Source organism: Gambusia affinis, linkage group LG12 (genome assembly GCF_019740435.1).
Source record: "Gambusia affinis linkage group LG12, SWU_Gaff_1.0, whole genome shotgun sequence".
Lineage (NCBI taxonomy): Eukaryota > Metazoa > Chordata > Actinopteri > Cyprinodontiformes > Poeciliidae > Gambusia > Gambusia affinis.
In genome coordinates, this window is record NC_057879.1 from 19,599,974 (window position 1) to 19,625,044 (window position 25,071).

General features: G+C 35.8%; 1 protein-coding gene across 3 annotated transcripts in view; it reads right to left on the bottom strand.

Annotated features, from left to right (window-relative positions):
- prkci (protein kinase C, iota) overlaps positions 1–20,883 on the bottom strand; it is a 34,882-nt gene extending 13,999 nt beyond the window's left edge. The window contains exons 1-9 of one of the 3 annotated variants that reach the window (XR_006372338.1): positions 20,322–20,835; positions 9,960–10,081; positions 6,583–6,672; positions 5,329–5,379; positions 4,551–4,636; positions 4,285–4,422; positions 4,147–4,201; positions 1,956–2,011; positions 944–1,120 (exon numbers count right to left, since the gene is read on the bottom strand). Coding sequence is in view for 2 of the 3 variants with exons in the window: in XM_044134114.1 (XP_043990049.1) it covers positions 944–1,120; positions 1,956–2,011; positions 4,147–4,201; positions 4,285–4,422; positions 4,551–4,636; positions 5,329–5,379; positions 6,583–6,672; positions 9,960–10,081; positions 20,322–20,404 (858 nt within the window). In the remaining variant the exon portion in view is untranslated. Of the gene's footprint in view, positions 1–943; positions 1,121–1,955; positions 2,012–4,146; positions 4,202–4,284; positions 4,423–4,550; positions 4,637–5,328; positions 5,380–6,582; positions 6,673–9,959; positions 10,082–20,321 lie in introns of all 3 variants that reach the window. The other 2 variants (XM_044134114.1, XM_044134112.1) reach the window with 2 other exon arrangements.
- Between the last annotated feature and the right edge of the window lie 4,188 nt (positions 20,884–25,071).

Below are 25,071 nucleotides of genomic sequence, written 5' to 3' on the forward strand. Positions count from 1 at the left end.
AACCTCTCTGAAACACAAATGTCCTCCAAAATAATAAAAGAAAACCCAACTCAAAGTTTAGTGCAATGTTAAATTAAATCAAATTGAATCGAGTAAAAAACTTTACTGGAAATTCTGTCACCACACGTTGACTGGCGGTGCAAGGCTACAGGAGTCGAGATTTTATTAAAGATCTTGTTGCTCTTTGTGTCAGTTCAGATATCGCTCTGGCAAACGATTGAAAAACAGGTTACATAGAAGTCATAATGGAGTTTACTGTGGCCTTCAACTCTAAAGCATTTCTAAAAGGAAGATTTTCTTGTTTCAGACGCAAAAACATGATTTGTTTTGGTTTTTTTCTTATTTTTCAAAATGGTGGCAAAATACATTTAAATGCCCTGAATGGATCCACTTAACGTTCTGCTGAATCACAACACTGTTATATTTGTGCTGAATTGGGTTAATAAATATGGATAGAAAGAGAAAAACAAAAAAGGTGTAGTTTGGGGAAAAACTCCTTCTAAAACTGAATTTGGAAAATAAAGCAATTTGCTTATTATTGCTGTTCAGTTCCTTTATATTGGGGAATGTTTTAATTAGATGTCTTAACTCTACACGTTTGGATTTAATCAGGCTCAGGTGAGACTAGTGAAAGTAAAGGGTGGGTACTTTTTCCTCCACAATAAAAACAGTCTTCATTTGAAAAATGTTTCATGATCTGACAAAAACAGAAGAAATCTGCAGGGGTACAAACACTTTTCAAAGAGCCACAGGTATAAGCCAACTAAAGAATCATTTCATGCATGTTTACTGAGTTCTCTCCTCTGCAGTGGGTGGAGTTTTGCTGCATCTCGTTTTTAACATCATTTTAAAACACATACACTAAATACTAATTAGTGTAAACAATCTCCCATAAATGCCTTTTTAAAGAGAACAAATTAAGTCTCCCTGTTGGTTCAGATACCTCGTCGTCGTTGACGAGCTCCTTCTTGACGACCTTCATGGCGTAAATGCGCTCAGTCTTCTTTAGCTGCACCAGCAGCACCTTGGCGTAGCTGCCTCTGCCGATCACACGCATCAGGTCGAAGTCCGCCAGGCCCAGGCTGGTGGGAGACTTCCCCGTGTCTCTACTGCTGCGTGCCTTAAGGGGGGAAGGAGGCAGGAGAGGAGGGAAAAAAAGAAAATCAACAAGCAGGGTGTTAAATCACATCATTCAAAACAGTAAACAACCTAATATGATGATTACAATGTCAACTGAGACAATCAGAAATGAATAATTTCGATCCAGCTACCTTTCTCAATCTAATTTCATCTGTGAACTATCGACAGAGCTGATGATCTGGTTTGGACAGGAAGATGATTTCCTTTGGGTAACTTTGCAAATGAGATTGTAGTGGCTCCCAGAGCAACATTTTGAGAATAAATCTTAGTAATGATTTCCATGTGCCTATTAAAAACCAACATGCAGCTTGCATTAGGTTAGGCACTTGTATTACAGTCATATTTCTCGGTAAACGTGGCTCCCACCTTCACCATTTCCTCACTCCTCTCCCGTAATCATCTTAGTAGTAAACTATTTCAACCTCCTGCCTTCACTTGAAAACTACCGACAATATCTCTCTCTAATCTCCATAAAAAAACCACCTAATTTAATTTATTCTTTACCCGTCTTCTAAACTATAGTAACCCCTAACTCCATCCCAGGCCATTAATCAGCCGCTGTTGAGAGCTGTGATAAAAGGTTACTTAATTAGCGCCACCAAAGGAAATCAATAGCAGTGCAAGGGCGCCTACGTCTGCACGCTGCATCACAGAAATGCAGCAGGTAAACAAAACGCATCAACAAGGAGATTATAACCCCAACTTTATTTCTGATTACTCAATTTTTTTCCTCCCTTGCTAACAATTTAAATCCTTAAAGAACATCAAGATGACAAGTTGTCATGTTGGTGACAATCAAAAGATTTCTCTCTCACCAATTTCTCCTCTCCATCGTAATCCAAGCTTCGAGTGGAGTCTTTAGTCTGAGGGCCTGAGAAGGAAGAAAGTGAGGAAAACACAAGCGGAAAAAGTGGCAGACAGAGTGACAGACATACATAAGGAGAGGGGGTGGCAGGAAGGGTGAAAAACAAGTAGGAGAAAAGAGAGAAGAAGGAGAGAAAATAGGTGAGAGACAGTCACACGTTTTGTTCACAGCTCGCTGCAGTGCCTGGGTAATCTCTCACTGCTGGGTTAAAACGAGAAAAAGAATCTGTTCTGGTACTTTTTTTTTTTCTATTAAAACAGTAAAAACCTTCTTTGTTTATGATATACTCCAATGTTTTTACATCTGTGCTCCACAACACACACAGGTGGTCTGTCGGCATCCGCAGCAGGAGGTCCAGCTGCTTCACTATCATTAGTAACTAAAATCCCAAAATGTCTCACTTCAGTCGACTCTCCAATCTGGTTCATAAGCCTCAAAATAAAACCAGCTAATAAAGGTGTTTTAAATCTAGTTATGAAGTTAAAGTTGATTATTGTACTCTTCTTAATTCTTCCTATTCAATTTTAACCCCATTAAACGGTGAAAGGAGAGAAATAATGAAATTCTTCTTAAATAAAATCCTTACATCGAGAAATAAACTATGAGTTTATTCATTTTAAGCTTCGATTATTTTAGCTCCTAATCCAAAATCTTTTTCCAGGTCATCAAATGAACTGTAAATAGTTTAAAAAGTAAATAGCAGTATAACTCAAAGTTTTTTTCATAATGAAAACCGACAAAAAACTGATGCAGTAGCAAAATAAAGGAAAGTAATGAAAAGTTGGAATAGGAACTAAAGTTTATGATGTTCCAGTTATTAATTGAAAGTAACTGTAACCAGCAGGGGTTTTAGCCTGGAGTTAAAGTTTGTTCCAGATTAGAGGAAAATAAAAACTGGATGCTGCTTCTCCATGTTTGGTTCTGATTCTGGAGATGCAAAGTAGACCAGAACCAGAAAACTGATGGCCTGGAAGGTTGATACAACAACAAAATATCTTTAATGTATTTTGGTGCAGCTGATTGACTACTAGGCTAATGCATGGAGGAGTTTGTTGTGTTTTTTTAATTAAAAAAAATAAAAACATTCATATTTGTGGTTTGGATTTTCAAGGTTAGACATCCAGCCCTCGAACTGGCTGTGTGTTTCTGAAGCTCAGCAAAGGCCACATTTAGAAACTGCTACTTCAGATGCATCTCAAATTAGAATACCATCCAAAGTTATTTCAGGAATTCACAGTGATCTATCTCAAATGTTTATTTTAGTGGCCACAGCTTACAGCTAATGAAAACCTAAACACTTTCCCCAGGGATCTTTTTTGCATCAATGCAGCGTGGAACGGAGGTTTCTTTAACACCAACCCTTCAGCTGATCAGTCAGTCTGGGGCTTTATCTGTCTTTTCTTTGATTCTCTATGGGATTTATTTAGGTTGGCCCAGTTTGCTAACAAGTCAACCACAGTGACACCATCATGATTAAAGGCTGTATTATTGTCGTTTGAACCAAGTCCTGCTGGGAAATTAACTTCTCCATAATACTTATCAGTAGAAGGAAGCATGAAGTGCTCTAACATTTCCTGACATTCATCTATGTTGACTTTGGACTTGACAAAACAAATAAAATGGCTGCATGAAATACAGCCGATACTGGAGCGACTTCCTTCAGTTCCTCAGAACTTTTAGATACGTTTTCCTTCACAACCTGATGTAACCTTTAAAAACAACAAAAAAAGACAAATTTGTACTTCCATTCAACTTTCCAATAATATGGTTGAATACTGGCACATTCAGCATTATTGATGATTAAAGCAATTTTGTGGCTTTAATCAATGGAAAACTGCTAACAGTCTTCCAGGTGATCATTTAGGCAAGAACATGTCTTTGCATTTCTATATTAAAAATTATTTTTATTGGTCTATGCGACATTCTGCTTTTATGAAAACTGAATGTTGGGTTTTCATTAGCTTTAAGCCATAAGAATCTGAATTATCGGAAATAAATGTAAAGGTTCACTTTTCGAATCAAATCATTGATGTAGAATCTTTTTGATGATTAATTTTCTTCTGTGTTTTGAGTAGATGAGTCCTTGTTTTAATTTAACCACATGTAAAACGACAATGGAGATTTAAATAAAAGTGTATTACCTTGGTGTTCGGCTGGGTCTAGATGACTCGACTGCGTGCCGGGCATGATTGGTTCCTAGATAAATTCCACCATTAAGAATCGTCGGGCTGTGCAGGTTCTGATAAGTTGTGACAGTGATGATTTGTGACAGATCTCACCTGAATCATCGGTCGACCGCACTCCACCGTCACCAGTTTATGGCACTTCTTGTGCACCAGCAGTTTGCAGTTGATGCATTTGTAACCTTGTCGTCCCAGACCCCAGATTCGGTCTGTACAGATGGCACAGTGAGCTCGCTGCATAGGAGGGTCAACAGAGGAAAACCGTCATCACAAAATACTTTTTATACCAAATAAATTATCAAACATAATGTAATACAAAACCAAAATAAATCCCTTGGATTGATCTCAGTGTCATTTCTCACCCTGTTGAAGCGTTTGGCCTGGAAGGCGTGGCCGCTCGCGTAGTAAAGCTTCCTCCAGCGTCGAGCTCCGCGCCGATATATCGACTCTATGGAGAGAAACAGAGTGGCCTGAATGTAGGAATCTAAAATGGTGCGATTTCAGCTGGAATAAACACCAAAAGAATGGCAATTCAGCTAATAGTTTAGCTACAAGTTGTAAAGCTTGTTTTTGAGCTAGCAATGTTGTTTTTCAATAACCAGGACTCATACATTCAGTGTTATGTGTACTCAGGTTTCTAGAGCTTTATGCGGTTTTTAAAGACTTTATAGAGTTTAAATACAAAAAAATTGCTCAAGTTTTATGGTATTTATGTTAGAAAAAAGAAAAAATGATTCAGGAAAGTGGTAAAGACATATTTCACTGAATTTTAATACAGATGGGACAATTTAGATTAAAGATTGGCTCAAAGTGTGCAACAAATTTGTCAAATTTACACATTTGACAAAAACACATTTATTTTAGTTTTAATAGTAAAATTAAACAATAACTGAATGCTTTGTATTTGGTTCGGACTAGAACCCTTACTTATGAGTTGATTGTTGGAGCATCTTTCAGGTTTTGACCAAATTCCATTTTTAATGCTTTTCTAGATTTTTTTGTGACCATGCATCCAGATGTAAACTAAACTCAGCACTAAAATTTTAAATTATACCTAATCATTTTTTCAGGGAAATTATACATTTTTTTAGCATGTCTTAAAAAAAAAAGTCTAAAAATGAAAAAATAGGTTGAACTCACTGTCCTCTCCTGGACAAGGCATACCGGGTTTCTCGGGTACACAAGGGAATACTGAAAAAGAAGAAAACATCAATTTAACTTAGCTTAGCAATAATATTATAATATTTTTATCTTCTCCCGGCGCTGCTTTGAAAAGGAGTAAATGAGTCGGTGATAAATGTAAAGAGCTCTGTATAAGTGTTCTGATTCATAAGAGAAGTGTGAAAAGGCCTCTTAACTGGAGAAATTTGGAAAAACACTTATAAGAATTTTTTGGGAACTTCCAGGGAAGCGAGAGAAAAAACAAGATCATAGCAGCTGATGAGAGGGGAAAAGGCAGCAACCTCGACCTGGAGCAGCGCGAGTCAAAGGGGAGGCGTGGGCTGCGGCCAACAAGCTTGCTAACAAGCAGATCTGGCAACCCCCGAGGGGAAACCAGCACATCTCCTCCCATCCTCAAAACCCCTCCACCTCCATGAATGTGGCATCCAGTGCACTCTTGACCCGACACCTTTGATCTAATTAAAACATTACATTAAGCACAGAGCCTGTCCCTGTTTTCCCCAGAGAGCGTGTTTATACACAGAAAACCTGTCAATCAACCCTCAAACCCATAACAGTTAAAACCCTCAACTCAAGATCCAAGAGGCTGCATAATAATAATCAATAACGTTCGGCTTAGACGTAGGGAAGTAAACCGGCTTCAAGGCTTTATAATGAGCAACAGTGGAAGTATGTTGTCTTTACAGGTCACTGGGCAATTAACTGTGTTCAAAAATATTCCTAAAAATGAGATGCAGAGACGTAAAAACAGCTAAATCAAAGGGAGATGCAACAAACATTGATGAAGTTTACAGCTACATATCTGCTTTATATGTTTAGATAAAAACACATTATTCTGTAAACCAACAGCAGTGACTATTTTCTCAATTGATTTTTTTATTACTGAAAATAGCACATTCTGCAGATTTTGATTTAACGGGCTTTTTTTGTAGTTTAACACAATATTAGAAAACATTCAAAAAGGCAAATGACTCAATTCCTTTTTAAAAATAATAATAAAATGCAATAACAAAAATTTCCTTTATGTAATTTGAACCAGGTGAAGGTAAATCTGTCAGTTGATGAAGTTTTGGGTGAAACACATTGACAGACAAAAATCCACACACACAAATGGACCTTGTGTGTGTGTGTGTGTGTGTGTGTGTGTGTGTGTGTGTGGGTCATACTGAGTATTAGTTATGTCAGTTTAAATAAAAATAATGATAAACTCACTGTGGATTGTGAGCTCAGTGTCTTTGTTGAGTTCATAGAGGCGAAGAGCTTCTTCCAATTCCAGCTGAGATGACACGGTGCAGGGGTCACCTGATAAACCAGAGACGCATCATTATTAAACACACATATGTAACTCAAGAGACCATTTAAACAACCATATCATCAACTAAAGTAGTGATCAAAAAATAAATAAAAGATTCATATTAATCTGGGTTAAACTTTTCTTCCTGCAGATATTTTGTGCTACTGTTTTGACAAAGCGATAAACAACAAAACAAAGTGATAATTTACTTATTTTTTAAGTAACTGTACAGCTGTGGCTGCATGACAGCGACCATAATCCCACAAAAACAAATGCAACTCTTGATAAATATTTCCCGTTTGTAATATGCTTCTTTATCACATCAGTCAACATAAAGAAGTTTGATTTTTATGCACACAGTAACTGCATTCAATCACATTTATTCATAGTTATTGATGCTCTCGTTGAACAGTGGAGAAAATAGCCAAAATGAACACGTAAATATACTTTAGTGTTGTTCTTCTTTTGCTTGCTTTTGTTTTAAATGTATTTTCTTTGTACATAAACTATAAAAATATTTTATTACACTTCACTCAAAATAATCTTGACAATACAGAGTTTTTTTTGTTTGTTTTTTTTTACATCTAACTGGAATTTATCACAAAGAAATAAAGATGCCTTTTCAGCACTGCACAAATAAAAGTTTCTAGTGAACTCGGGATCATATTTTATATGCAAGAAATATAACATTGTAAATGATAAAGAATATAATAAAGGCTCTCCTCTTTCCCCAACCTCCACAAATACACCATAAATAATGAATGTGACTGTACGAACTAAAAAGTGTTAACCAGTTTGTTAATTCGTAACTGTCACAGTTTGGTGAGTCAGTATTTTGTCATCTCTGATGTAATTTTTTTTTTATATTCTTCCTGCTCATGTTTAGAATCAGCTTTGTTCCTAAAAACAAAAAAAAAAACAAAAAAAACAAAAAAAAAAAAAACATTGCAGAGTTTCTTGGTGTTGTACTTGTTTCTATTTAGCTTTTTCTAGCTAACCCTTTATATTTTCAGCTGTCAGCCTCACCCTCTCAGCAGGTTCATAAAATTTACATGCCAGCCAACATAGCATACCAACTACAGGTGCACAAATCATTGTGACTCCAGATTTAAAGTCACACCTCCGAATGTTAGAAAACACTTTCCATTTTGAGGAACTAAACACACCCCACGCCACTAATCATGACAGCAGTCTGATGCACAGTGGGCTGCTTGTTCAAGGATATCACAGCCCCCCGTCATGACACTCGTCCCCACATCCCACGCAACGACAGTCACTGCAGCAGCAGAATAAAATTAACTTGCACTACAACTGTGTTCTCCGGCGATATTTGGAAAACCAAATAAAAATCTCAGACTGTACTAGAGTACTTAGAAACTTTCACTGAGGAGTGGAACAATCTGAATTTTCTCAGCGTGTCTTCAAGCTGTTGCTGACATTACCCGGAGGCTTCAGCACAACCTGCATATCCTGACAGAAAACACACTTTGAATCAAGTATGCTTGTGTCAAACTGCAGTACATGATGTTTCAGTTTCACTCTACCTGGTAAAAACATCGAAAACGCCACTCGGATATCCAAACATCTGACATTCCTTTAACAGGAAGAGCCAGGTGACGCGGTGGATACTGATCCTGTTGGTGTGCCTGCCATGACAACAAGCTGCTACTCATGTAATTAGCTGAAGAACAGAAACTGTGACACATACTGTAAAAACTGCGTCTGTATGTTAATAATTGACTAACTTCCAACAAGCAGCTGGTTTCTTTTTTTTACCATCTAGTGGGTGTTAGTTATTTACCAGAATGAACGATTGAATGAAAACTTTATCGCCTATTTGTTTTATTATCACTTCATTTAAATATTTTGTCCTCTATCAAGCAGAAGTAATCAGTATTTAAGAGTCTTATGTGTGTATAGATGACGTAGTTTATTGTTTTAAAATAATAAACTATGTTTATTATTTAAAACCACATATTTTCCCCAGCAAAGCATCTGTGGTTAAAATAATTAAAGTGACGCAAAAGAGAAAGTACATGGCAGCATCCAACAGCACCAAGTTAGTGTCAGACGTTGGTAATCTGTGAATGTGTGTAGGTCAGACGACTAAGAAAGAAACTCGGCTGTTTTTGGAATTTCCGATTTCAGTTTTGGTTGTTTTTTACTTCATGAATCGCAAAACCTAAACTGTAGATGACATAAAATTTAAAAGTTACTTTAGTTTTTGATTCAATAAGATAAACTTGTCTAGCATGGAGATTGATTACACAGTGCGATATAGACCAGATGAAAGATTTTTTTTTTTTTTGGGGGGGGGGGTGTTTAATGGTTCTAAGCATATTAGCAGAAAGTTGAATGGAAGGAAAAACTGTGGTGGTAAAATGGATCACTGTCACTTTGAAATAATTTTTAAGCAAAGCAAACTGAAGAGTTTGGAAGAAACTCAAAATGTGGATTCAGGACAAAGTCTGCAACGGTGAAATTTATTTACTAATCCACTTGTGAACAAGAAAAAAGATAAAAAGCATCTTAATAAGACAGGATATTCTCTGTGGTATATGAAAGTAGAGCTTCTCCATTAGCTATAATGTATTGCTTGTAATTGAGCTATACTATAAAATTGTTTCATTGAATCGCTGAAAATAATAATGTGGTTTTACTCTAATCTAGTACTATGTGACCGTTTTTTGTTGTGTTCTTTGTTCAAATTAATAATTTCAGAAACACCTGATAATGACAGTGACAAAACCTCACACTGCACAGCTGCATTAAACTGTTTTTTATTAATTAAACAGGAAAGACAGCCTCCTCTTCACTGTTTACCTAGGAAGGACCACCAAGCGTTGTTTATTACCCACACATAATGACTCCACTGATTATATGTGGGAGGTTACAAGTGGGAGTTAGTCTGAGTCTAATGAGTTTTGGCAGACTGACCTCCTCCTGGGCTCAACGATCTGATGGCTCAATCTTTCCTGTGACACCATTACTGCTGCCTGACTAACAGGACCGAGTACAAGAGCTGCACACCTCTGAGCTCAGAGGAGAACGACAACAAGGATGTGCATGTCTTTATGTAAACTTGTATTCATAGGAGAGTTTGACACCACCTGTGGTAGGCAAATTTACCCCCTAACTATGTAAACATCATCCTTTAGACTAACATCTGCACTTTATTTCCTTTCAGACAAACAGCACCAGGAGCTTCTGTCTCCCCCAATCTCACTGTCGTTTTTGTAAAACATAAAAAAGAAAAAAAGAGAAAAACGCTATGAGTATGCAGAGATAAACACACCTTCCTCATCAATCCACTTCATGGTGAACTGCTGGTCATTGTCCATTGAGCACATGTCTCTCACCTCACCAGTCAGGCCTTCATAAGAGATGGATGGTTCAAAATGTGTGATCATGATGTCCCTGCAGGGGGAAAAAAAGGAAGAGGAAAACACATAAGGAGTTATGGCAATACAAAACACATGCCATCAGCTTGGGCATAAATCTAACAAATGCTGACATTGAGAAAAGAAGAAAAATAGTTACAGCACATTTTGAAATTAAATCATTACAGTGATGCATTTAAATTTTTTAAGGGAATAAAACTCAAATAATTTTATGAGTTTTTCTTTTACTATCTTCAAAACCAAGTTTACAAACACTTCCTTAATGTTTTCAGTATCTTCCACACCTTCTTGCATCAGTTTGCTTGAATTTTGGCCCATTCCTCCCATCAGAACTGGTGTCAGAGTTTAGTTTCTATGCCGTCTACTTAAGTCAAGTCTAGTTTCTTTTTAAAGCACATTCCAGCAACAAATCAGTTCAAAGTGCTTTATACCATAAAACATAATACATTAAACAATTATGAAACAAGCAATGAACATTACATTTTGTCAAATGCCATCAGTAAAGTCATTGACCAAATAATATACATCAAATATTTATCAATGTTCAGTATATTATAATTGAAGGCAGGTCTGAACAGATGGCCTTTTTAGCCTTGACTTAATGGAACTCAGAGTTTCGGCTGATTTGTAGTTTTATGAAAGTTGGTTCCAGATTAGTGGAGCATAATCACGTCTTTTCAGCTCTGTACAAATAAACTGTCTAGTGGACTCTGGAACATAATTTTATACAGTCTATTTAAATGCCTAACTTTATTATGTTATAAATATAGATTTTAAAACTGTGGTTGTAATATATGCCAATAAAAACTTTAGTGCAAGAGTTTCTGTGGTATGAAGTATATTAAATCAATTAAGATAACTTGAGGTTTGATCCAATCAATAACTATTTATTATCATGTCTTTCTTTCCTTGTTAATCATTTATGGACAACCTATCTGATTTAAAATATCAGAAAACAATTACAAAGCTGCCAACAGTAAAGATGAAATTATCAAAACCAAATAACTTGGCCTTTTCATTTTATAGCTAGGTAATTATTTTTTTTAATTTGCTGTCAGCAACACACACGGACACTGAAAAAATTAAAACATTCCCTTTATCTGAACTACATGCACTCAGAAAATACAACACTGCCTGCAAGTCCCAGACTTTGAGTTTGTTACAACTGCAAATTTATTCATTCACACAGAATGATGAAAGTCCAGAAAATATCAACCAAACAAGATAAAAAAAAATAAATAAAAAAAACACAGAAACTCAAGAATGAGTGGAAGCAGCCAGATCAGAAAAATACTTCAGATCAGATATTTTTCTAGATCTAAAGGAGCTTTGGTTCAGTTATAAACTCTCCACCTTATCCTGTGAAATGTCGACCTTAGTTAAACATATGGTGGCAACATCCTGTTTTATATTTAAGGTTCTTCTGATGAGAAATGATCACAAAAAATTCTTTAACTAAAACTATGAGATGTAGATAAAATGGGGGTTAAGGATGACCAAAACACATCAAACTCAGAGTACGAAATAATTTCTCACTTTTTTATGACAGCAGAAGTATTGATATCATCTGACCACAGCACTGTAGGCTCCCACAGTTTACAACCTTAGAGTGGATGGGGGTGGTACATACATGCTTTTACAAGTCTGCAGGCGATGGCGTTAAATTCAGGTGGTCAAGCGCAGCATCAGGACGGAGATTAAAATGAGTAAAATCAGCAAACAGATTGGAATAAAAAGTGGATATTGTGTGAAATCTGTCTTGGATTTTGTGGAATGACCACCAGGGGGAAGATCTTTACTGCCATCATTAAGACTGACATGGGTTTTTCATCATCTTGAGAGCAGGACAGTAAAATCCACACAGATTTTCAAGAACATGTAGAGTCCAGTGTGAGCACAGAGTATGGAAGGTCAGTAAATGGTAAATCGATGCTAGCACATAAATATACAACAGGTAGTGATTGATTTGCTTATAATCCAATTTCACATAAATGGCGAGCATGTGAAGTAGCTTGTCTTCGTAATGCATCTTCCACACAGCAGATATTAAAACTGGCTGGCTGGAAATCACGCATGTAGAGCAAATAAAGCACTCTGAGCAATAACACGCTGACGTTAAGAGTCGGCTTAATGCTCGCCTCGCCCTCTCTCTATTTTCTCACCCGCTTCCTCTTCCTGATGGTGTTAATCACTGCCTGGAAAGGAGGCGGAGGAAGACTGGCAACTAAACACCGCCAGTCTGCTCGCACCTCCGGGCCCCGCAGCTCTTTATTTTATCCTGCAGCTTTGAAGACGTCAGACGACAGAAAGCTCAGCATAATCACAGACAATGGTTCAAACACAGATGCCTTATCCAAATAGATAAGGCATCTTAATAGAGCCTCCTCTGCGTCAAGTGCAACTGGACCCAAGTCTTTGCTGTGGAGTTACTTTTTAGCTACTTCTAATGACTTTCTCAAACTCTGCTAAGAGTCACAGCTACTGCAGGAAAGTGGAGCACCAAGTAGCTTCTTTTTTTCTCCAGCACTGGTTTGACATGTTATAAAAAGCTAAGAAAAGCAGGCTTTCAGAAAAACCCAAATTCCTTAAACATATTTCAATAGTCTTTACTAACCCAACATCAAGAAACCATTAAATTAGTTTTAAAGCTAAATTTAAGATTCCTTGTGCAACGCAGCATCTTAGTCCACCATCCAAAGATGAGATGCTAGTGTAGGGCTGGTCAATAAACAATATAGATCAGGATAGACATATGATCAATATCAATAGATAATATGTCTGATAGAATATTCACTAAAATCAGATCCAATACCACAGAGCATTCTGGGGAATGTAGGCAGAGAAAATGCTTTGGATTTGTTACATTTTTAATTATTTCTGACATGAGAAAAACAGAATCAGACATAAATAATGAAGTGAATAAATAAATCAACAGAAAACAATCAAAATACTCTAACAACAACAAAAAGAGTGATGCCAACAGAACATGTCCAAAAGGGAGCAGGAAGCTTTTGCTATTATTCTTCACACAACTGCTTTAAAAAGAAACAATGGTGTGGAACGAAAAATTTTGTTTACAGAGGAAATGTCACATCACCAAGACAAATGTGAGAAAGAAAGAGGGGTGAAACAATACCAGAAACTCATAAGATGACACAGAAACAGATTTTAATATGAACAAAAATTCTATATTTCTATTGATTTGGCCACAAATTGACATCTTCAGACATTAGGACAGAGCTCAGCTCATAATCTACGCTGTGATTGTGACGTAGCTCAACCTATAGTCCAGCCACTGCTTGCTATAGTGATGCAAAAGATTTAGATTTATTTTAATTGTATTTTCTTTTTGTTTGCCATTTCTAAGACTTTAAAGTTGGTGTTTACGTACTGTGAATAGCAGTAAAACATAAATACCTAATCCTATTTTTAAACTTCCTGTCAACTTTAAACATTTTTTAACTGAAAAACATAGTGGACCACTGGATGACTGCTTCATAATACCCCTACCACCGGACGTAGTACGCTTTCTGGGCGAAACCCTGCACAAGTAGAACTGTATGTTGAACAAATGGGATCTTTTAATTGATGATTAAGAAGCAATAGCATTCCAAGTAGAGAAGGCATCTCTCCACTCTGCAACGTCCAACTGTGCCGTTAAATTAAAGAGAGAAGGAATAGAGGGGAATAATCTGAACATCATGATTGCTGTCATGACCTAAAGAGAGATCAGGAGGCCTTTCGATCTCTCTGCCAATACTGCAACATAAAGAAACAACAACTATACATGATTCATGAAAATCATACACAGAGTAGACTGAAGTTTACACAGTAGGCTTCAGAAATCCTGTTCCTCATAATAAAACTAAACTGTGCTAGTCTGGACGGCTGGATGCTGTGGTCTCTAGGCAACAGGGGTCACCTACGGTGTTAAACATGAGGACAATATCTGAAGAACAGCAGCAGCAGCCAGAAACAATCCAATCATGTGGACAAGGTCGCTCCAGAGAAAAACACACACGTTCAAAACACCATTTACTTCAGTAACAACTGACAATTTGTGACCAAGCTGAACTTATTATAGTGCAGTGTTCTTCTACTTTTAAATACAAATCAACAATTTTAACAAACAAAGGAAAGAATAAACGCAAAAAAGAGGAACTTGTGTTCAAATGTTACCAAGCTTGTTCAGTCCATTTAGAGTGAATGGTATGGCTGAAACGATTAATCATGATCAATCAATTATTGAAAAACTAGTCAACTAATTTAGTAATTAATTAATCATTAACTGGAGTATGCAGACTCAGAAAAGGTCATTTGCTGAACCCCCCCCCCCCAAACATATTCAGAGCAATAATTAAACCAAGACTGTATAAAATATATAGACATTTTGTATTTCAAGTAAAAATATTTTTATCTGTAAACACATTCTACCCAAAACTCTTCCAGTGGCTTCAATTTAGCTTTACCTGGTTCAAATTCACAAAAAGGATCGCTTTGTTATCATCTTATTATGCATCTTTAACTGAGTCCAAATTTCATACCCTAAACATGTAAATGTGAGCTGGTGTGGCAATAAAGTTTCTTGAATCCTTAATGCACTTAATTTGTTGTTTTGGTTTATTTGCATATTTAAAATGTCTTTTGGTAATAGTATTAAATGTTCATTAGAATTTAATCTTTGAGGATGTGTTCTTGCTTTATTATGCCCTTGTTACCACTATGCTACTTGAAAATGGTCTCAAAATGACAATGTTATTGTTTATCGCAAAAACCCCAGGAAAAATTTATCAGCCAGAAAAATTTGTTATTGTGACAGGCCTAGACAAGAGATGCACTCCAAACATGGTCTACGAATGCAAAACAATACGACAAGCAGCGCTGGAGCTCTACTGAAAACAAGGCGCGTTATTGGCTGATGGATGGCTGAGTGACGCTTCAGGGGTTTTTCAGAAGGAAACAGACTAGGAATACGTCTTTATTTAAACAAAGCAGTGCCTTCAAGCACTAATCCAAGCAAGAGTCTTTAACAAAAAAGAAAAAAAAAAAACTTCTCTGATAGCAGGAAAATAATTGAGTTGCTCCATCAGGCTGGTGTAAACTCTGTGCCATGGCAAGTAGCATTGCTTCTCTGAGGAATTTTAAAGTTGAGCTGATGCATGAAGGGACTTGATTTGAAAGTAACAAAATGACGCATGCGCTTTGTGCTAAGTCAGTTGTTTTAAAACATATTATCTTGCTCTTCTAAAAGAGTTCTGGGTGAAGAACTTTTCAATTAGTGCGAAAATGCAGCCTGATAATAAACTGACTGGTGAAACAGGTGTTAATTGGACTCCACGCCTGACATGGGGTATTAACTACAGGCATTGCATAAAGTGTTTCCCCGAGAAATGGGTATTATCTTTGAGCCACTGGGGCTTCTAAAAGGCCTATCCAAGCCAGCAGCAATAAATACACAAATAACAATAAACAATAATGTTTTGCAAAGCGCCAATGCAGAGTGCATGCTGCTGCCTCCAGCTGCACAAAGGGCCTGAAATGAATTTTAAAATCCTCCACCCACTGTGCACACTGCAAGCGATCACTTCTCCAAACATTTCATTCTGTTAAACAGGTTATAATGAACTCTTATTAGTTTCCAGTGTGCAGAAAATTTATTGTAAGGCAAGCATAACTTGCAGCTGTGTGTCTGCAAAAGCATAACAGATTATATTGTATTTTTTAAGCCATATAATCACAGCTTAAACTTCTACATAAAGCTTTTTTTTTTTCAGGTTAAAACTGGAGAGTTATTTGTCTACTCTGCAAGAAAAATCATTTCTATTTAGACGTAATGAACGACTGCAGTTTTTACCTGCTTACACAGCAAGAATCTAAAAAAAAATGTTTTGTTCAGTTTTGTCCCATCATATTGTTATCAGTGTATGAATCTTTGGATAACGTGGAGAAAAACAAACTAAAAGCTGCTTGCTCAGAGCATTAGTTTGTAGTCTGATGGTCTTCATAGTATTTATGAGAGCAAAAAGAAGATGAGTCAGTGACAGACGGAGACGACGACAAGCAGACACCAACCTGCACAAGCTGGCACAAACTGGCAGACTCAGAAAAAACACACAGAAATATTATTCACACTCTGAGACTAATACTCCTCGAAACAGCCACCCTTTGGCTCATTCCTGACCTCAAGATAATAAAAAATTATTTGTACCTTTTTCACTAACCAAAGACATTTATAAGTGTTACAGAACATAAACCTGTTTTATAATTGCCGCTTTTTGCATGTTTTTACTGGCATTTTTGATAATTTATCTTGGAAGGCCTCCTAGCAATGACCCTAATTTTCAGCTTCTTCCAGAGATTCTTCATTATATTCAGTTAAGCCTGTTACAATAATCAATAAATCAATTAATCGCATGATAAATAAAACAAGCTCAATAATTTATATTGGCATATTTATCATTTTTCTCTTTTCCTATCTTTCTACCAAAAACTGGATGATGAAATCTTCATTCTGGTGTTTTGATTTCAACTAGTCCTTTTTGTGAGAGACAATTTTGTTGTTTTGTTTATTTATCTTGGATATTTAAACTGCCTCCTAGCTCCAGTGTTTAATGTTCATTACAATTTAAGGTTTCTTGATTTTTGAGAATATGTTCTTGCATTTTTATTGCCATAACCAGGACATTAGTTGAAAATAGTCTCAAAACAACAATATTATCGGTTATTGCAATAACTTCTGAGAATTTGTCAAGTCTCAGGCTGGGCCACTCCAAAATGTTAATGCTACTTTCAGTCAAGGAAAAAAAAAACATTTTGGTAAGGTTAAAATAAATATTTAACCCTCCTGTTGTCCTAAAATAACATTTAGTGGATCTTTGGGGAGTTTTAACACAGTGGCGGGTCATTTTGACCCGAGGACAACAGAACGGTTAAACCTAAATCTGCAAGGAATATGAATAATTTGGGGCTGAACTATAAATTTACATAAGAAGATATTACTACACAGTCTTTGAAACACTAGAATAGGTCCATTTCAAGCTTAAAGCTGCCGATTATTTCCTTTAACATCATAAGTAAAATAAAACTACAAATTTCTGAGAGATTTAAAACGGGGCAGAAAAATCTTGTGGCATGAACCGCATTTTAAGAAGCTTGGGAGAATGGTATTTACAATCTCTGCAATGGTTCTTTTATTGCACTGCTCATACTTCAACATGGATATTCTCTGTTTCTAACTTTAGGCTTTTTCTGAGCTAAATAAGCGATCTTATTCATCGTCGCTTTACTCTTCTTCTCCTAGGACATTTTTTATGTGCATTAAAAGTTACAATTATTAACAAAAACAATATTAGAATATTTATTTCTAAAAATGGTTGGGGTTACGTTAACAGGACTTTCTGAATATCTTAAGATGCATGTTATATTTGTAGTGAGGGATACTTAAATTAAGATAAGTCGCTTTATACCTTGGATGTGCCTAAATTAAATTTTAAAGTCTACACCTTCCATCTACATGTTTCAATCTGAACTTTTTTCAAGAAAAACATTAGAAAATGCAGGGCTGATAAGAGTTTTCAGCTGAGCACTGAAACGCTGCCGCTGTCCTACTTCCCCTACCACAGCAACAGGTACTGGCAGTATCTGTTGCTGTGCACTGCCAGTCAGTCAGCCAACACAAGACTACTACAGTTTTTCTTTTGCTTGTAAAAATCTGGATAACTTTGGGTGTCTGGAAACATTTGCAATATTTTTGTATAAGCTCAAAGAAAAATGAAAGTCAAATGTAATAATAATGCGTATGTAATAAACAATATATATTGTTTTGGTAGTGCTACAAATAATTGTTGGATCTATTATTTTGATAAAATGGATAATGTTATATATTATGAACTCAAAATTGTCAAACCAACACGGGCCTTAATTCTACATCACAATTTTCTTCATGAACATTTTACCATCAAGAAGAGATTATTAGAAGAAAGAAAAAGAAAAAAAAAAAGAGTAGTGCGACACATTTAAATAAAAACACAAGCTGCGATTGTTTTGTTGTTTCAGAATACCTTAAGGTTGGTGAAAACAACTAAAATTATTCATGTATGAAATCTAATTTCTAGGGGCATTTCTGTTAATTTTTCAAAGTTGAAATGTGGAGATCAACAACTTCTGACTAGAAAAAAGATTGAATAAACAGAAAAACAGGGAACATTCTATTTTAATCCTGATTAAATTTTTGTCAAACTGGGAATCCATGGAAAATTTGCCGTTTACTGAGGTGATACTATCATCAAAAGTTTGGGACAGACTGGTTTGGCACCTCACCTGCACGCTCACGCAGAATGTGATCTGAACATCTGCCTAGATCTTTATGTACTTCTACGTTAATGCATCCAAAAAGAAAGACACACAGACATTTACAAGGCTCGCAGCTATGTTCATCGCTGGGAACATTGCTGAGATTCCTCAAGAAGAAGGTCATAAATGGTTAAGATTCCTCCCAATAATCAGCACACATCACGGCGTACTTTAGGTGTGTCAAACACAAAAGGCTCAGCTGACCCGTAAGACATGTTTTTCAAGATTTCTGTCACTACACAATCAGCTGGGAGAGAGCATCTAAGGAATAACACTGATCAAAAATGTCACCTAAAATAATTATTTCACTGCCATTTGTAAAGCTATTGTTGAGCACTTCAAATGAGACAAAAATATGTAGGCAATGATACTTCCGGGCTATAATTCATTCATTTGTTTGTTTTCATTAAATTACTCAATTATGACACAATCAGTGACTGCAGCTGCCATTTGTGCTCTAATCATGTTGACTGGTAATCATGCTGAACTGGCTCATCTCAGTTCATTTCTATAACTTAATGAAAACATACCTAGAATATTTCTTCTTCATACCTCCAACTGCAAAATATTCGGAAGATGTTTGAGTTCGGCTTGCCTAAAAATTAGCAGGATTTCTAAATAGTATGCAACAGGACCCACAATATATCATAAATTTAACATTATATTTATTTGCACATTGCAAAGAAGCATCCGGAGTTCAATAAGTGTTAGTTAATAATTTAAGCATCATGCATAAAGGGTCTCTGCACCCCTATTATAATTGATGGCATTTGTTGTTTAATGCAGTATAAAAGACTGAAGAAGGTAAAGATGTGGTAACAGCAGTAAAAAAAAAACTGTTTTATTGTAAACAACATTTTCCATCAGCCTTGTGTTTGAGATAGAAATTATATATTTTTTAATAGTGGGACTTATTATTAGTGGTTTGTTTAATATGAACCTATATCAGAATTATAGAAACATTTTTACTTTAACTTGCTGCAAGCCATATTGCTCTAGCAAAAATTAATAACAATTATTGTATGTTTTCCTAATATGGTGCAGCCTACTTGCATACCAAAAACAGCTTTACTAAGACTGAAATAAATCGCATTTATTCTTACCACTGTATGGCAAATCGTCTATATTGCCTTTGGTTGTTTTCCAGATTAAATTTATTAAAGTTAACTGGGACCAAAATATGTAACCAACACTTATCTTAGGACAAACTGTGTTAATTGCTCCTTTTTAGTGAAAATTGTACATAGAAACCTGTGTAGCTGGAATGAAAATATAGCCAAATCAACAAAAGATTAGATTAAGAGAAATCATCGCTCCAACATGTAATTATGTAGATTTAAATACTGTACATTTTCACACCAGCTGAATATAATGAGGTAACTTATAAATAAATAACACACAATAAAGCTTCTATGTTTAATTAAAATAGAGAAATTAGTCTCCGATAGTACACAAACCTTAACTTTTATTACAACTCATTAACATTTCATAATGCGTCGACTTGGAAACACCGTATAAGGCTTTACCACCAAGCCAAATCCTTATCAATCTCAGCTGGAGACTACCAACTTCAGTTAGCAGCCGTTAGCAAGCCGAGCTTCAAAGCGTTGAAACTGTGTTAAAACACATATATTCCCCACTCGATTAAAGCCCCCGGATATTTAGTGTCTGGCTGACACATTCCTAACATTCCACAGAGGGACTGGCTGTGGGTTGACAGGACGCCTGGACAGTTTCAGCTGCCCAAAGTTTACCGAAACCCTCTGATAGAGGACCAACATTAGCCAGCCGTTAGCTCGTTTAGCTAATGCTAGTCAACTGATTAGCTTCCAAGTGTAAAACTTTCCGTAATTAATTTATTTAATTAGGCCGAAAACATAGTGAATAGCAGGTCGAGTTCTTACCCTTTATAGTAAGCCTTGACCCGGACTTGGTGGGAATTCTCTCCGGGGTGGGACATGGTGCTGTCCCGCAACGTCGGCATCATAAGCTTCGCCGCGGACACTCAGATTCAGACTCACCGATACCTCCCTTCCCTCTTCAGCTGTGTACGCCACGCCCAGAAATACTGTGATTCAAGGGTCCCCCGACAAAAAAGGACTCCCAATAAGTCAAAAAATTGTGAAAACAGAGGTTCCGGGCTTCCTCGGTCAAATAAAATTAACCTGTAAAGTAAAGGAAAACTTGCGGGTCCACCAAACAACTCCCTACCGCAAAGGCCTAGCGACGGACTCTACCAATAAAGGAATGTTCAGGGAAGCGAATACCCAACTTGAACCCACAAACGGACACGACACATATATATAGCCTGAATACTTACACGTCTCTAAAGATGAATAGTAAATAACATTTAAAAATCAGCCTATTAGAATAACATATATCGAAAATAAAACGTTATTATAGTTTTAGCATCGTTCTGACTGTACCAACTCGTTTTCAACAGTACGATGCTGCCTTCGCGTTCCACACAAAAGCTCGGAAATAGTTAAAACCTCTAAGAGACGTCTCTCTTTCATGCTCTCTGGCACGGAAATAACATAATTGACCAACAACAAAGAGGTGTGCTATTTTAAGTTTCATTTTAGAAACACCTCGGTAGATATGGGGTGCTTTTTTTTAAGACGAAAAAGCGAAAATGGGCATTAAAAAAATAATAAAATAATATAATATAATAAAAAATAAAATAATAAAATTCCCTTGGCTGGTAACTCTTTTAGAAATTGGTTACTTTTTTCAATGAATTTACATTTTTATTATTTCATTTAAAGCTAATATTTTTATGATTAATATGATCTACGCTCTACTGTCAAATAAACATAGAAAACAATATTATTTTCTCTTCCTTAAAAGTGTGAAAATAGCTGAATACAATCACTTGAATATGTGGCAATTTTCAGGGTGAAGACCGCTTTAGGACTTGGTTATTTTCTGAGATTTCAGAGTACAATTGATCAACTATCCCAGCGTAGTGTTGCGGACTACACTTGAATGCCGCACGAGTTAAAGTCATTGGCAGCAGAGGAGGATGAGGATGAAATTCAGACATCCAGACCCAGTAAGACATTTTTTTAATACTCAAAAAACAATTACCCTAAAGGAATTGTTTTCCATCAGGTAGGTTCTCCATCAGAACCTGTGGGCCACCAGTTACTTGTACACTGAAAATTAACACATAAATTTGTGAATATCCTGCATGAAGAGGTTCCATCCAGATAATATATTTTATAAGGAGATTTACACTTTATGTATGTGGACTGAATAGAAAATAAGTATAAATAGCGTCTTCACAAGTCTGCCTAAAAAAAATTTGTCAGCTACAGATGATCCATATCGCTGCTGCTCACTTAACCAAGAATTTAGAGTACATCATCCCAGCTCTACACACGGGCTCCCTGCAGTTCAGAGAAGAGACTTTAAAATACTGTTGTTACTTTGTAAATCACTTAAAATAAATCGCTGTCGCTCTACCAGCCTTCCAGACCTCTCAGGTCTTCTGGATCTCCTCCTTTCTGCATCCCAACAACCAGAACCAGATATTGATAAGCAACATTCAGCTTCTATGCACCACAAATCTGAAACAGACCTCCAGAAAACTGCAAAACAGCCGAAACACAGAGGCTAATAACCCACCTGTTTAGAGTTGCTTTTGACTAATAACAACTGGAACATTGATCAATATAGTTGATGTGTTTTTGCTTGATGATATTGATGATGCATTTCACTTAATGTAATTTTGATTGTTTCATAATTGGTCAATGTATTATATTTTTATGACATAAAGCACTTTGAACTGCCTTGTTGCTGAAACGTGTTATACTAATTAACTTGACTTCACTCCAAGTTCACAGAAAGGGAAGACCCCTACTTGTTTCTTCACAAGACTGTCTATATATGCAAATTTTCCAGACAAATGTTTATAATGTGGGCTTTTTCTCTTTCAAAGGCTCTAGAGAACTTGCTGGGACACAAAATACCATGGATAATTAAATACCAAGGCATTTTAGAGGAAACATTTAGAGGTTGTGTTTTTTTAATCATAAAGCCTGAAAAATGGGTCATCATTGGGTCTTTTAGAACAATAAGGATGGAAAGCAAAAGGCCAAATAAACACAGAAAATGGTCACCAGTTACAAAATGACTTCTTCCATGAGCGTCTTGATTCCCAGTTGTAAATGTGATGGAAAACCTGTGCAGTGAGCAGAAGAAGAAAAATCTAAGGAACTTATGGGAAAGATTTTCTGTTGGTAAAAGAGAAAAGTTTGCGATAACTGTTGGATTAGTGACTTTGTAGAGATTAATTATTTCTTAATGTGAGAAAGTATTCCCTGTGATCAACAAAAATACTCAAAAGCTGGATAATCTCAAATTTTCAATGTGAGATTATTGCAAAACTACAGAAGATGAATTTATTTCCAAACATTTTTTGCATTTTTTTGCCAGTACATGTATAAACAAAGTATTGTATTTCTTTGAGGGGAACAAAACTAATAAGTGACTGCTGCATAGCTGATGGTTTAGAGTTCACTCAGATTCGTTGACTCAAAGCACAACTGGAGAAAGAAAGACTTGGAGAGCTGACTCATGACCTACCAGAGGCGCATTGCTAAAAGCAGTGACCTGCGTCAGAGTTGGTGGAAAACATCACCCACTCACAGCTTTCAACTCACACTTTCATCCAGGCTTCAGAAAGTCTTTGAGATGCTCAGATTATCTGTTTGCTGCTCTTTCTTACAGAAAAATGGAACACCTGAGGGCTGTTCGGCTGCATGAATCATAACTTAGTGTCCACTCCCTCATTAATGGTTTCTGTTTAATATTTTTACTGTTTCCACTCAGATTCATTGTTCACTACACTAAAGTGTCTCACTGTGCTGAGATCTCGTTGTTGGGGCTGCAACACAAGCCACATTTCAGTCTATTTCATGCATGTAAAGGTATTTCAGAATTTATTTAAAAAAAAAAATGCAAGAGAAAGCAAAATTATTAGAAGATAAAGACAAAATCTGTTATGATTGATGTCGCAGTGTTATTGGTGAATGAATTAATTAATTAATTAATTAATTAATTAATTAATACATTTGAAAGCTCATTTAAATTTGCTGCATATCCACTTCTATTCTAACTTCCTCTTAATATTTTACAAAATGGTGGAAAAATACAATGTAGAGACCAAAAGTTTGGACACACCTTCTCATTGAATTCAATGAGAAGGTGTGTCCAAACTTTTGGTCTGTACTGTATGTTCACATGCATAAATAACATGACATTTATTTATTTACATATCAACAGAAAATAAATTATTTGATAAAATATCTATTTAAGGGTTTATACCCCTCCTCTTTCAGTCTTCCGGCAAACAAGTATTGTGTAAAAATTTCAGACTCATTTTTATTAAAGCAGTTTGTGATTAATTATTAATTTGTTCAAAAACTATTCTGAGAAAGATTACTTGGAGCATTTAGAAACAAAGAAAAAGTTGACATTAGCGAGTTTATAATTACATTATTATAATAATTATTGCTAAAAACTATTTGTTACTACCAACAGCAATACATTTTTTTCTTGATTTGTTTTTATTGTTAATGTGACATATATATTTTGATGTAAATGTTTTTTAATTACTATCTCGTATCATTATTAATGTCTTCTTTATTTAAAAATAAATCCGTCACCTGTATTTCAGTAATTAACCACTAGGGGGCACTGTTCAAAGTCACAGCTCAGTCTGAATTGATCTCCGGTTTGTGGTTGGATTTTAAATAATGTTTATTCCTATTTTTCACCGTATAAACAACTGATGATGTTTACAGTTATTGTTAAACATTATGGAAATCTAGCAAACAGATTGTAGATGGTAAATAAGAACACAACGCGACAAATCTCGAAAACCATTTTGAAAATAATTTCTACTTAATATATATTCCCGACAATGTATGGTACAAAATGTGGAAGATGATGATCTGGTCAGATCGGACCAAAACATAACCTTTAGGCAAAAATGCTAAATATTATGAGAGAAAACTACCACTGCATCTGACGCTGAGCTAAAAACTCATTCATGTGTTAGTACTCAAGGTTCAGATCTTGATCTGAGAAAGGTTTTGACTAAACTTAACTTCTCATCAAACGCATTCGACTTTTTTTTCTCACCATTATTTTACCAGGAAGTCATGGGACTTGAGATAACATCTCTTTTCAGAGGAAAACCTGTTTTTCCTCTATTCGGACGCACACTGGAGTGCAGGATACAAAGTAAAAATTAAACATACACACTATTTAATCATCATGAATTTCACTTACACACAATGCAACTAAGAATAGAGCATAAGGTTAAGACTTAAACCAATTTTAAAGGGGATTAAGAATTGTAATAACATTTTTCAGTTGTCTCCTAAATGAAGTTTTAAATTCATTTAGGGAATTGTTTTTTAATGACTTTTGCAAATTGTGCATAAGAAAAGGGGCTTTTATATTAATTTCTGAACAAATTTTAGGGACGCTAAAGAATAGGTTTTCTATTCTGTTTAATGGAAGAACTGAAGCTGTCTTCTATTAAACAGCTTCTATTCTGTTTAATGGAAGAACTGAAGCTGTCTTCTATTAAACAGCTTCTATTCTGTTTAATGGAAGAACTGAAGCTGTCTTCTATTAAAC